Source organism: Chiloscyllium punctatum, chromosome 40 (genome assembly GCF_047496795.1).
Source record: "Chiloscyllium punctatum isolate Juve2018m chromosome 40, sChiPun1.3, whole genome shotgun sequence".
Lineage (NCBI taxonomy): Eukaryota > Metazoa > Chordata > Chondrichthyes > Orectolobiformes > Hemiscylliidae > Chiloscyllium > Chiloscyllium punctatum.
This window is the reverse complement of record NC_092778.1, coordinates 39,676,371-39,691,061: the sequence shown is the minus strand read 5'-3', so window position 1 is coordinate 39,691,061 and position 14,691 is coordinate 39,676,371. Positions and strand designations below refer to the sequence as shown.

General features: G+C 40.4%; 1 protein-coding gene across 2 annotated transcripts in view; it reads right to left on the bottom strand.

The window, feature by feature from the left end:
- abat (4-aminobutyrate aminotransferase) overlaps nucleotides 1-14,691 on the bottom strand; it is a 174,267-nt gene that overhangs the window by 9,796 nt on the left and 149,780 nt on the right. For both annotated transcript variants that reach the window (XM_072559591.1, XM_072559592.1), the window contains exons 11-12: nucleotides 14,057-14,205; nucleotides 6,822-6,959 (exon numbers count right to left, since the gene is read on the bottom strand). In XM_072559591.1, the coding sequence (XP_072415692.1) occupies nucleotides 6,822-6,959; nucleotides 14,057-14,205 (287 nt within the window). The remainder of the gene's footprint in view (nucleotides 1-6,821; nucleotides 6,960-14,056; nucleotides 14,206-14,691) is intronic.

The following is a 14,691-nucleotide window of genomic DNA, read 5'->3' as shown; positions in this document are numbered from 1 at the left end:
ATGGTTCTGGTGGTACACTGAATTGAAGGCAGGGTTCAAGTCCCACCTGCTCCAGTGATGTGTCCTAACAAAGTACACAATGGTCTTTGTGAAAGATACAGGCCTAGAGTTTTGCTCCTGAGTTGGATAGTTTGAATTGTTAAGGTCCCAAAATGTTTACTTTAGGAGGGTGGATTGGTGCAGGCTAGAACCCTCTGTCCTCGCAAATGGAGTGTAGGTGGTCACTTGGTGTTCAAATGCTGGGATGGGCTGGTTAATAGGTCTGCGAGGAGAAAGTGAGGACTGCAGATGCTGGAGATCAGAGCTGAAAATGTATTGCTGGAAAAGCGCAGCAGGTCAGGCAGCATCCAAAGAACAGGAGAATCGACGTTTCGGGCATAAGCCCTTCTTCAGGAATGAATGAAGAAGGGCTTATGCCCAAAACGTCGATTCTCCTGTTCCTTGGTTAATAGGTCTGCCTTGGTTCTCCGGAAGAGTGTTGCCATTGTATTGTGACAGTATATACTTTCACCAAAAGGATACAAAACATATATATTCCAGTGGCACTCATTTTCTAAGAAAGTATGTTCTTTAAAAAATTAATAGTCATAAAGTCATAGAGATGTACAGCATGGAAACAGACCCTTTGGCCCAACTCATCTATGCCAACCAGATATCCCAACCTAATCTAGTCCTATTTGCCAGCACTTGGCCCATATCCCTCTAAACCCTTCCTATTCACATACTCTTCCAGCTGCCTTTTCTTCGAGTTCTAAGCTTTACACTGGTATGGCACCACTTCTTGGACTCAGGCTGAAATATCCGAGCGGACGATGAATGTATGCTTTTTCACCTGGCCCCAACGCGGGGCAAGGTTGAATGCTCAGCTAGGCTTTGTGTAGTATAGAATTGAAACCAGAATTTTGGATGAATTGATGTTAAAAAGGTGGCGAATTGAAAGCTATCCACAAGAGACAAGAAATGTTGAATCTGGAGCTGAGAAAGGCACAAGTGGGATTATCAGTGGCAAACGAATGGGCTGAGGAAAACGTGGGGCTGACTGATGGTAGGGAGATCATGCAGTCTCTTATGTGAGCAGTAGTCGAGCTTCAAATAGAATATTATCTGGTTTTGCCTTGTGCGTGACAAGGAAAGAGAAAGAGGAGGTTACAAGGATGTACTTGTTTGGAATAAAATGATGTCTTTCAATAAGAAGGCTTTGTTTATGGAGTATGTAACCGATAATGCATACTTTATATCAACAGTGCAAGCATATATATTGATCTTTAATTTGGCCTTTTAACACAAATAAATTAATTTCTTCAAATATAGCAATTGGATAAGGAATTGGCTTGAAGGTAGAAGCCAGAGGGTGGTAGTGGAAGGTTGCCTTTCAGACTGGAGGCATGTCACCAGTGGTGTGCCAGAAGGATTGGTGTTGGGTTCACTGTTTTTCATGACTTATATAAATGATTTGCATGTAAATAGATGAGTTATAGCTAGTAAGTTTGCAGCTGACACCAAAATTGGAGGTGTAGTGGACAGCGAAGAAGGTTACCTCAAAAGGACCCCTCAACGGGATCTTGATAAGATGGGCCAATGGGCTGTGGAGTGGCAGATGGGAGTTTAATTTAGATAAATGTGAAGTGCTGCACTTTGGAAAGGTAAGTCAGATTTAAGGCGAGATGGTAAAAATTTAAAAGGCTATGTTTTCACGCATAGGGTGGTACGTATATAAAATGAGCTTAATAGAAATTATCATTTTGAATAATTGCTCATCATGGGCATGCAGCAATACATCACAGTTTCTAACTTTTTGTTTCTGTCATAGCAAGATCACTTATGGGACAACATCCTCTCACTGACCTCTACACATCCCCCATACTCTTCAAACCAACCCTTCCCACCCCATCCTCTTCCTTGACCCTTGACCCCACAAAAGTAACTAAGGCAATAGCAAAGTCTTAAATGACATAAAATCCATTTTCAGGTGTTAATCTTATTTAAAACGGATACTGCAGCCATCAAAGGACCTAAGGATCTAGAAACTGAGGGACCTGGAAGTGTTCATATCCAGAGGGACAATGCAAGTTGAGAAAGCTGTTAAAAAAGATACAGGTTTTTTGTTTCATAAAGATGTACATCAAGTACAATAGCCAATAGATTAAACCTATTAATCAAAAACCTTTATTAGTCACTGGTTTGGTTTCAGTTGGAATACTCTATCCAATATTAGGAAGGATTTCAAGGTTTCAACCAGGAACAAAGCAAATCTATCAAAATGTGGAATGTAATATTTCAGTTTATGGAGAAAGACGACAAGGGAAGAGTGGAAAGGAGATTTAATGATGTTCAAACTCATGCAGAGTTGTGAGAGCATACATAAATCTGGGCTTTACATTTTAGTTGAGGATTTAGTTAATTGGGATACATAGTTAATCTACATGGGACTGAATTTTCAGTTAGTGTTTTGTCTAGTATGGTTCCTGGCACCCAGTCCACTATGGCTCAAGGTTACTTTCCTCATGCAATCTATTGCTCTTCCACCTCATTCATTATGCAAATAGATTCTTTGATGCCATCTTTGTGGCATTGTGCGGCATGAGAAGTTAGCTCCCTGCTTTCTGCAGAAGGACCTGGAGATGCTGTTGGATGCAGTGGTAGAAGTTTATCCTGTGACTGCCACAGGAGACAATGCCACCAAATACAGTCAGCCTTGGTTCAGACTGGTCCAGGCCAGCACTGCAGAGGGAACAGTCGCAAAATAATTCTACAATTGAGAATCATGATCAATTTGTAAGTTTAATGATACAATGTTTTCTTTTTCTCAGTCACAATTATTTGTAACTGGTTTCAGATGATGTATGGCAGTTTATCGTATTTGAATTCCTAAGGGGCTCCTGTGGTGCGGTGGTAGTGTCTTTACCTCTGAGTATGATGACCTTGGTACAAGTACCACCAGTTCCAGAAGCTGATTAGAAAATATCCACTGAATTCTCAACACTACAACTTTTGGCAGAGTTTTCTGTGCTCATTATTACTTATGAATCTGTCATTTATTCTGTATTCTGGGCATTATTTCTCCTTTTTCCATGTGGAAACAAACTTGCCCAGATCAAAATAGATTAAACTCCAGCAATGTTCTGAAAGTGAAGGGATGGTACCTTAACCTTTCCATTATTCAGTGTCCCTTTCTTTTGACTTTCAGAGGGAATCTTAGAAGTAGAAAATTAGCTTCAAATGGTATTTACAATTAACTTTAAGCTTTTGATTCAAAGATCCACTGGTTTAGACATAAGTATTGTAATCCTTTGTCTTACTGCAAGTAAACAGTAGAAATGTTTACAAAATATTGCCCTAAACTTGAATGATTTATGTTAAGTTGTTTTATGATTTTGTTTTATTGAATATCAATTTGTGTAATAATAGGCATTATACTGTTTTATGGATGTAAGTTTGCTCACTGAGCTGGAAGGTTTGTTTTCAGATGTTTCGTCACCATGCTAGGTAACATTATCAGTGAGCCTCTGGTGAAGTGATTGTTTTAAGTCCTACTTTCTATTTGTGTGTTTAGGTTTCCTTGGGTTGGTGATATAATTCCCTGTGTTGATGTCATTTCCTGTTCTTTTTCTCAGAGTGTGTTAGATGGGGTCCAAGTCAATATGTTTGCTGAAAGAGTTTTGGTTGGAATGCCATGCTTCTAGGAATTCTCATTGTCTCTGTTTAGCTTGTACAAGGATAGATGTGTTGTCCCAGTCAAAGTGGTGTCTTTCCTCGTCTGTATGTAAGGATACTAGTGATAGTGGGTACAGATGAGGAAAGATGACTTTAACTGGGATAACACATCTATCCTAGGACAAGCCAAACAAAGACATGCACAACAATTCCTAGAAACACAGCATTCCAACTGGAACTCTATCAATAAACACATCAACTTGGAACCCATCTACCACCCTTTGAGAAAAAGAACAGGAAATGACATCGCTAACACAGGAAATTACATCAACCCAGCAAATGACATCACCAACCCAAGGAACCTAAACAAATAAATAGAAAGCGGGAGACATAACACCAGCACTTCACCAGAGGCTCAGTGAGGATGTTAACTAGTACGGTGACTAACCTTCCAACTTAGTAAGCAAACTTCCATCCAAAACGCAACCTGAGCTACAAAGCTTCTCAAAATTCACTAATACTGTTTTATGATATGCTTAGAATATTTACTCTCTAGCTTGAAGTTTAATGAAATCAAATAGCTTAACATATCGAGTGATTATCCAGTTAAATGCTTAACTAGTCAGGGAGGTGATAAATCCAAGTTTATGAATAAAGACATTAATTAAATCTTAAGCAGTTTAAACAAAATCTCTATTTTGCAAGGTTAGGATGCTCATAAAATCTGATGAGGCTCTGCAATTTATGAGTGATCAAGAATATCAATGTTTACAGAGGTACAAGTAGAACACTGGAACATTTCATTACATGCCATATTTCAAATAAAAAACATTAGTTATTTACATTATGAAATCATAGCATAATAACAGCAGTGGACCTTTCAGCCCCCTATGAATTCTGCTATGAATGCTGTGTCTAATGAACCTGCCCCACTAGTTAGCTGATGAAGGAGCAGTGCTTTGAAAGCTAATACTTCCAAATAAACCTGTTGGGCTATGACCTGGTATTGTGTGATTTTTAACTTTGTCCACCCCAGTCTAACATCAGCATCTCCACATCATGGCTTTCAGCCCCCAGTATCTGCTCCAACATTTAATTGGATCATGGCCAGCTTGCACACTTTGCCTCACATCCCCTGGTAATCACCTTTAACAAGATCTTTCAACCTCAGCATTTGAAAGCCCCAATTGTCCCCAAAACCACAAATCTGATTGGGAGTAAGTGGCAGTTATCTCTGGTTGGTGTGAGAAAATGCTTCCTGATTTCACTCCTAAATGGGGTAGCTTTAAGATTATATTCCCTCATTCTTAATTCCCCCACCAGAGGTAATACCTTTTCTGTACCTATCTACCTACCTTTCAAATCCTTAAAATATTTTCAGCACCTTAATCACTCATCGACCTTACACACTCAAAGCAATATAAGCTAAAACTGTACAACTGATTCTCATAATTTAAACCTTTAAACCCTCATGAAGGTTTTGTGAATCTATACTACACCCTGCTCAAAGCCAGTAAATCTCTCCAGGATGAAATGGCCAAAGCTTAATGTGGGGATTCAGATTGTGTCTGACGAGGCTCCATATTATTAAGTTACATAAAATGAAATTGATAATAGAAAAATCAATTACTGAAATGAGTACAGAAGTGAATTTTAAAGGGGTGACAAGTTACCACCCCATTTGAACTAAAGGATAGTGAAATCACGTTGCTCAGCAATGGGGACAGCCTTATTTGGATCAGGAAGGGACAATTTCATTGGCCAGCAGTTCTGCAATCCCTGGTGTGAGAAGTGGTTATGGGTTTAGAAGGTGCTACCTAAGGAGCCATGGTAAGTTTCTGAAGTGCACCTGGAGATGGTATAAACTGCTGCTACTGAGCATAGAGGGAGTGAGCTTTGAAAAGGTCATGTCAATCAAGTGGGCTGCTTCATCTTGGAAGGTGTCAAGCTTCTTGAGTGTTGCACTCATTTAGGCAAGTGATCAGTATTCCAACACACTCCTGACTGTGCTTCGTAGATGGTGGACAGGCTTTGAGCTAAGTACTCGCTGCAGGATTCCTAGCTTCAGACCTGCTCTTGTACCCATGTATTTACATGGCTTGTCCAGAGGACGAGGGCTGTCAATATATGGGAACACCATCATTTGGAAATTCTCCTCCAAGCCAATCACCATCCTGATTTGGAAATGTATTGCCATCCCTTAAGAGTTGGTGGGTCAAAATTCTGCAACTCCCTCCCTAATAGCTATGTGGGTCTACCCACAGCACATAGATTGCAGCAGTTTAAGAAGGCAGCTCAATGACACCTTCTCAAGGGTAACTAGGGATTTGCTATAACTGCTGGGTCAGCCATTAATATCCACATTCCATAAATGAATAAAAATAGAAAAGATTGTCACATTAACATATTGAATGGTAAAGCAGGCTCAATGGACAATGTGACCCATGTCTGCTTCTATATTTTACATTCTGTAAAGATTTATAATGTTTGACACTGTGATAGGCAGAATACAAACAGTTTTTTTTTCTTTATTTCACTATCCAGATGGTTAACACATATATTTAAATAAAGCTGATATCAATAAAAATAAGTACTCTTTATAAAAAACATAGTTAATCACAAAACTTTCTCATGATGCCATCAGAGTAACCTGATTTCCTGAAAAAACTTTCAACTTACAATTTACGTAATTCAGAATCATGCTGACTAGATCAGAAAATGATTGAAACTGTTGGTACACAAAAGTAAAACGGTGAAGTGTGTGCAACAATACTGGGTTAAAGAATAAAAAGATTGCAACTTTGAGTGATAGACTAAAATCCACGGCATCATTTTCCTCAATTGTACTTTCAGCTCCTGACATCCTTGTCTTGGGGACATATTGGATCATGTACATGGAAAGCTAAGCAGAAATTTGGCGTTCAAGTTGGTTCTACAGTGTCTCCATCTCTTTGTGAATATTTCTGATCAAAGCCAGAGTGTGCCCAAACCCTCCACCTTATACCAACGTCAGAAGAAGGCACAGCTGGCAGGATGTTGGCACCTGTCATGAATGTTTGCTAGTTCTGCCATCTCTGCGGAGTGGTCATAATGCCTGACATGAATATCCAGAAAACAATTGACTCGATTTCTGTTTTTCAGGAATAGGTTCAATAAATGGTACTTACCTTTTTGGCAATGTTACGAAGTTTTCGGAAAAAGTCATCTGTTGCATGGTTGTCTCCCCCCTCAGACTGGATTGGCTCAACGATAACTGCAGCCACGTTTCTACCCTTCTTTCTGAACTTTACTATTAAGTCTTCCACCTAGGAGTGAGTAAGAGTATGCATTTCTTTAAAAAAAAATTACTGTAGAAGATCTTTACATTCTTGATCCACTGACAAACTACAAATTTTGTAACTCAACTGCTGAAAGTACCTTCATTTCACTACATAGATACACTATATACTGCACGAGTATTGCAGATATAAACACTTCAGTTGTACACCAACATCTCCAGCATTTGCCCAAGTTACAGTGGTTACTGGGCACTCCATTATTCAGGGTTGATGATATATTTTCATTTCCAATGGTACTTCTATTCATTTACAAGATAATAATTGACGAATTATAACTGAAGCTTCAATCCATATTGACCTTGCCAACGAAGGTGTCAACAGCAATTAAACCTGTTTTAGAGGGCTGTGATATATCTAGCATGGGTCAGTACAAGTAGAATCCATTCTTACGGATGGCCCCATCTTATGTACTTACCAGCATAATATCAGCTCATACCAGGCAGAATTGGTAAGTTAGCCCAAAACCTCACGGCTTTTTTCAAAACATAATGTGCTAGCTCTTTCTTAAGTTGCTCAGTGTTCAATTTGCCAGGATCAAGCACCGGCGACCTAGCTAACCAAGGCAGGTCTCCACTCTGGTACTGTCTGCTTTCGTTTGTTTTGTCATCAACTTATTTAATATTGCAAATATCTTCCAAGCCCACATTCTAACCAGCCACTGGCTATGCTGAATGTCCCCGCCTACTGGCCAGGACAGAGCAACACTCATCAAGATTTACTACTTACGCCTCATATTATTTGAAATAAACAGTGGAAATCTGTGAGAAGCAGATTTAGTCAATGGGGAAGAGTCAAATGCATAGAGTCCTATTACAAAAAAAAATCAAAAATTCATACAATGAACATACAGTTTAGTAAAGCATGAAAAGTAGGTTGAAAGTGGAAGAATGTAATTAAAACCTGGCTAAAAATGCATATTAATCATGGACGTTTAGGGTAATTTTATAGATATCCTGCAAAAATGAGGATGGAATCTTGTGCCTTCTCCTGGCCAGTTTCAAGTTAGGGAAACCCCCATCATTTTCCTATCTTTGCAGACAGTCTAGTGGGGCAGGACCGAGAATAAGTTTCCTGCCTTGTGTCCTTTGATCAGGAAACAAACAAAAACACAAACCCAGCAATTTTGAAAGCATTTGTGGATTGTTCAAAGTTTGTGAGAAGATTTGTAGCTCGGGTGCTCGTTGTTGTGGTTCTGTTCGCCGAGCTGGGAATTTGTGTTGCAGACGTTTTGTCCCCTGTAAACAGAGTTAATGTTTTGAGTCCAGTGACCTTTCTCCAGTGGTCAGGGGCTCATGGTGTGAGAAACATGACAAACAGACCCCAGTGTGTTTGCTTGTGGGCTCCCAGGGGCGGTTCCTCATTCAATGGCACTTGTTATCTAATCAAGAGACTGGGGGACACTGAAAGTCGACATCCTGCCTCTATCCCTGATCTCCTCCCTACCAGGACTAATCGACAGCTGGGTGGAGTATTGGCTGTACCCACTGGCTCTATACTGCAGCGGCTGGGTACAGAAAAGATGCTTGCCTCTGAACCATGCTGGACTGTTAATCCAGAGAATTAGATAACATTCTGGGGAGCCACGTTCAAATGCTGCTATGACAGACTGTGGAATTTGAATCCAATAAAAATCAGGAGTTAAGAGTCTTACTGATGACCATGAATCCATTGTTGATTGTCAGGAAAACCCAACTGGTTTACTAATATCCTTTAGGGAAGGAAATTGCCATCCTTATCGAATCTGGCCTACATGTGACTCCAGATCCACAGTAATATGGTTGACTCTTAACTGCCCTCTGGGCAATAAATGCTGGCCTCACCAGTGATTCCCACATGTATGAACAAAAAAAAAATTGGCAGTGCTGCTAAATTAGCAAAACCAATTGACTCTAACTTTCTCTAGTACCCACTTTTGATCATACTGTTCAGTTCCAAACCCTCAGCCCATAACTTATATGCAACAAATATTTGATCTGTCTCCTGTGTCTGTTGTGCGATCCCATTACTGACTGATAGGTGTAGCTCTACGCTGGACCCTATGAATATTTTAGTCGGGATTCTAATGTCTATTTGAGGAAACTAGTATTTGCTGCACACGCTCTGCTCAGTTTTCTGAGGCTTCCTTTGACTAACAAAAGGTTGCTGAAGTGAACACTGGAGGCCACAGACAAAAACTTTGTCCTGAAGTGAATTGTTGTGTGGGACCGGGAAGCACTCCTCCTGGTCCCACAACAATATTGTAGGTTTCTGACAGCACAAGCCACCCATATACACCCAGATACAACTTTCATTGTTCATGATCATGTGAACAAAAAAAAACAGTATCAGGAGTAGGCTATGTGGCCCATTGAGTCTGCTCAGACATTTGTATAAATATATGGCTGGTCTGACTGTGGCCTTGATTCTACTTTCTTGCTTGCTCTTCAGAAACCATCACCGTCTTGTCGATCAAACCTCTGTTTAATGCTGATTTGGAGATACCGGTGTTGGATTGGGGTGTACAAAGTTAAAAATCACACAACACCAGGTTATTGTCCAACAGGTTTAATTGGAAGCACACTAGCTTTCGGAGGGACGCTCCTGATGAAGGATGCCTATCACCTGATGAAGGAGCGTCACTCCGAAAGCTAGTGTGCTTCCAATTAAATCTGTTGGACTATAACCTGGTGTTGTGTGATTTTTATCTATTTAATTCAGCCTTGAGTACTTACAATGACCCAGCTTTCACCACTTTCTGGGATACAAAATTCCAAAGATTAATGACTCTCTAAGAAAGCAAAATCAACCTCATCTCCATCTTTAACTGGAAACCCCTTACTTTGAAACTGTGCCTCTCAGATTCCCCCACAAGGGGGAACATCGTCTCAGCATCTAACTTATCAAAATTTCTAGGAGCTTTATAGGAGGCATGGTTCAAGTCCCACCTGCTCCAGAGGTGTGTAATAACATTACTGAACATGTTGATTAAAATATATCTTCAATAAGGTGTTTCATTCTTCTACATTCAACAAGTAAAGATCCAACCTGCTCAGCCTTTCCTTTAAGGCAATCTCTTTATCCCAGGAATTGGCCTACTGCATCTTCACTGATCTGCCTCCAACTCAAGCATATCTCTTTTTAACGAAGAAGACCAAGACTGTGCACAGTTCTCTGGGGTGTGGTCCAAACAACACCCTCTGCAGTTGTAGCGAGAAATCCCAACTTTTACCTCCATGAGTTTTGAGAAGTATTGTAGGTCAGGTTGAGGTTCTGGATGTAGGTTTGCTCACTGTGCTGGAAGGTTTATTACCAGACGTTTCGTCACCATACTAGGTAACATCTTCAGTGGGTCTCTGGGCGAAGCACTGCTGATAATTCCTGCTTTCTATTTATATGTTTGGGTTTCTTTGGGTTGGTGATGTCACTTTCTGTGGTGATTTCCTGTGTACCTCCACCTAGGAACATCCTATGGACCAATTCATTAAAAAGACTGAACAATTTTATTGAGATGCTGAGTTGCAACCTGCATTTAGACAGCTGGTTGGCACTCTCAAATTGCTAATTTTTGCAGATGAGAACCAAGCCCAATAACAAGTGAGTTTCAGGGCTACAACTCCACACATCTGGTCTGGGCACAATAACCAATTTCTATTATTTCCTGGTGCTCAATACATTCTGCAGCCTCTAAATCTTGGCCTGAAAATTCTTATCTCTTCCCTTTATTAAAAAAATCAATTTCTCTCTGGTTGCAAAGAAACATCTTCACTTCTCTCTTCAACCTTATTGATCAACCAGCAAAGCGTGCAGTGAATCAATTGTTAATATATATTTTGATTTCTTATACTGTATCAGTATTCCTTTGCTCAGCTTTGAACACTCCGGGGAATTGAGTCCAACTGTGATAGTTGATTCTATTCCTGAGTTGGAATCTGATTGTTCAGTATAGAAACAGATGGCCAGTTGTTTACACTACCAGAATACCTAAGCATTGGATAAAGCTCAAAGGCACTTTTTAATTGAAATTACTCCTAATTTGATTATTCAGACAAATTATCTTGTTCAGATTTTGAACACTCCAAAAGCACATGATTTCAAATAAACGTGATGGGCTATAATCTGGTGTTCTGTGACTTCACATTTTGTCCATCCCAGTCCAACACTGGCACCTCCAGTAACTATAAGCAGAAAGACTGGACAAAAAAAATCCTGTTTTGGGCTGACAGGTGGCAAGTACAGTGACACGGAGACAGGCAATCAGCTACAAAACATTTATAAATGGATTTTTCCAACTTTGGAGCAGCGAGAGGCAGGAGCCGGGAGGAGGTGACATTGGTGTGAGGTGATTGTTGGGAAGGCCGGTCAGTATATTTAAACTTCTTACCTTCAGGCCAGTGAGGGAAGAGCGAGCAAAGGACTTCTGGAAGGGTAAGTAGAACAGTTTATATTTGCGTGGTTGCGTACTTTAGTGATGGAAAGGGATAGCTGTACTCCACCGAGCAAGAGTTACAGCTGGGGGAAGGGAAATTACGAGGCAACTAGGAAAGATTTAGGAAGCGTAGAATGGGGAAGGAAGCTGCAGGGGATGAGCACATTAAAAATGTGGAGCTTATTCAAGGAAAAGCTCCTGTGGGTCCAGATAAGTATATACCTGTTAGGCAGGGAGGAAGATATAGAACGCGTGAGCCGTGATTTACTAAGGAAGTGGAATCCCTGGTCAAGAAGAAGAAGAAAACTTATGTTAAGACAAAATGTGAAAACTCAGTTAGGGCGCTTGACGGTTACAAGGAAGTCAGGAAAGACCTAAAAAGAGAATTCAGAAGGGCCAGGAGGAGACATGAGAAGTTGTTGACGGATAGGATCAGGGTTAACCCTAAGGCTTTCCATAGGTATGTCAGGAATAAAAGAATGACGAGAGTTATATTAGGGCCAATCAAGGATAATAGTGGGAAGTTGTGTGTGGAGTCAGAGGAGATAGGGGAAGCACTAAATAAATATTTTTCGACAGTGTTCACTATAGAAAATGAAAATGTTGGTGAGGAAGATACAGAGATACTTGCATCTATACTAGAAGAGATTGAGGTTCACAAGGAAAAGGTATTAGAAATACTGCAGAGTGTGAAAATAGACAAGTCCCCTGGGCCGGATGGGATCTATCCTAGGATCCTTGGGGAAGCAAGTGAAGAGATTGCCGAGCCTTTGGCATTGATCTTCAAATCATCATTGTCTACAGGAATAGTGCCTGAGGACTGAAGGATAGCAAATGTGGTTCCCTTGTTCAAAAAGAGTAGTAGAGCAAACCCTGGTAATTACAGACCATTGAGTCTCAATTCAGTTGTTGGTAAAGTGTTGAAAAAGGTTATAAGAGATAGGATTTATAACCATCTAGAAAATAATAATCTGATCTAAATCCCAGCACGGTTTTATGAAGGGTAGGTCATGTCTAATGAATCTTATTGAGTTTTTTGACAAAGTGATCAAACAGGTAGTTGAGAGTAAACCAGTTGATGTGGTGTATATGGATTTCAGCAAGGCGTTCGATAAGGTTCCCCACAGTAGGCTATTATACAAAATGCAGAGGAATGGGATTGTGGGAGACATAGCAGTTTGGATCAGTAATTGGCTTGCTGAAAGAAAACAGAGGATTGTAGTTGATGGAACATGTTCATCTTGTTGTCTAGTTACTAGCGGCGTACCACAAGGGTCGGTGTTGGGTCCACTGCTGTTCGTCATTTTTATAAATGACCTGGATGAGGGCTTAGAAGGATGGGCTAGTAAATTTGCAGACGACACTAAGGTCGGTGGAGTTGTGGATAGTGATGAAGGATGTAGTAGGTTGCAGAGAGACATAGATAGGATGCAGAGCTAGGCTGAGAGGTGCCTAATGGAGTTTAATGTGGACAAATGTGAGGTAATACACTTTGGATGGAATAATCGGAATGCAAAGTACTGGGCTAATGGTAAGATTCTTGGGAGTGCAGATGAGCAGAGAGATCTTGGTGTCCATGTACACAGATCCCTGAAAGTTGCCACCCAGATTGACAGGGTTGTTAAGAAGGCAGACAGTGTTTTGGCCTTTTTCAATAGGGGGATTGAGTTCCGGAACCAGGAGGTTATGCTGCAGCTGTACAAAGCTCTAGTACAGCCACACTTGGAGTATTGTGTACAGTTCTGGTCACTGCATTATAAGAAAGATGTGGAAGCTTTGGAAAGGGTGCAGAGGAGATTTACTAGGATGTTGCCTGGTACAGAAGGAATGTCTTACGAGGAAAGGCTGAAGGCCTTGAGGCTGTTCTCTTTACAGAGAAGAAGGTTGAGAGGTGACTTAATAGAGACATACAAGATAATCAGAGGGTTAGATAGGGTGGACAGGGGGAGCCCTTTTCCAAGTATGGGGACGGCAAACACGAGGGGACACAACTTTAAAGTGAGGGGGGATAGGTATAAGACAGATGTCAGAGGTAGTTTCTTTACTCAGAGAGTAGCAAGGGTATCGAATGCTTTGCCTGCAACGGTAGTAGATTCGCCAAGTTTAAGTGCATTTAAGTCGTCATTGGACAAGCATATGGACGTACACGGAATAGTGTAGGTGGGATGGGCTTCAGATTAGTATGACAGGGCAGCGCAACATCGAGGGCCAAAGGGCCTGTACTGCACTGTAATGTTCTATGTTCTATGACACCCAATTCAGGACCACACAGAGGTGTAAATAAATAACATGTCGAATGTGAAATTTCAAACCGAATTCCTATGATTTCTCTCTCATTTCTAGACCTGAGAAAACTCTACTGGTGGATTCAGCAGAAATTTCTTTAATGTTATGAGTTAGGATGAAATTGAAGCTTTGACCAAATGTTTCACTTTTAATGGCCCAGAATTCATTCATCAATAACACAAATACTTCTTGTATTAATATAGACCAGGTCACAGACAATATAAATAAATATTAAATTAAGTAACTGTTTACATTAGAAACAATTGTTGGTGTATAAAAGCTAAACTCTGTGTGACGAGAAGTAGCCATGTAGAAGTTACATCCCAGTGCAGATTTTTGACAAATATCAAATATAGTGAGCATCGTGACCCACCTCCTCCAAGCACCGAGCTTCCTCCTGTGCGTTCTCTTTCACAAACTCTTCCAGAGGATATTTCAGTATTGGAAATGGCGCTATAGGCCAATCAAATGCTGGAATGTCCAATTTGTGGACAGCCTTAGAATGGGTTGCTGTCAAACAACCTGCAGACACATGAACAAAAATCAGCTCCAAGATACTCCACACCAACATTTTACTTCAGTAATCAAATAAATTAATTTAAATCCAATTACATGATTACAAAAATATTGCAAGTCAGAAGTGTCCAATGCCAATATATAAATTGTATGCTTCTGTTCAACTTAAAAGAATATACAGATCGTGAATATGTGGCAATCCTTAAAGTCGTTACAGTACTTAGAGTGTCCAAAATTTAGTTGGGGGAAGAACACATTAACGTTTCCACAAAATCTCCATCTGATGAAGGAGCAGCACTCTGAAAGCTTGTGATTTCAAATAAACCTGGGAGACTATAATCTGGTGTGTGACTTTGGACTTGTCCGCCCGAGTCCAACACTGGCACCTCTGCGTTATGTGTCAACAAACAGAAAAAGACTTAGACAAAATTCTGTTTTGGGCTGACAGGTGCTAGGTAAAAGATGAGCCACATATGTGTCAGGGAATGATCA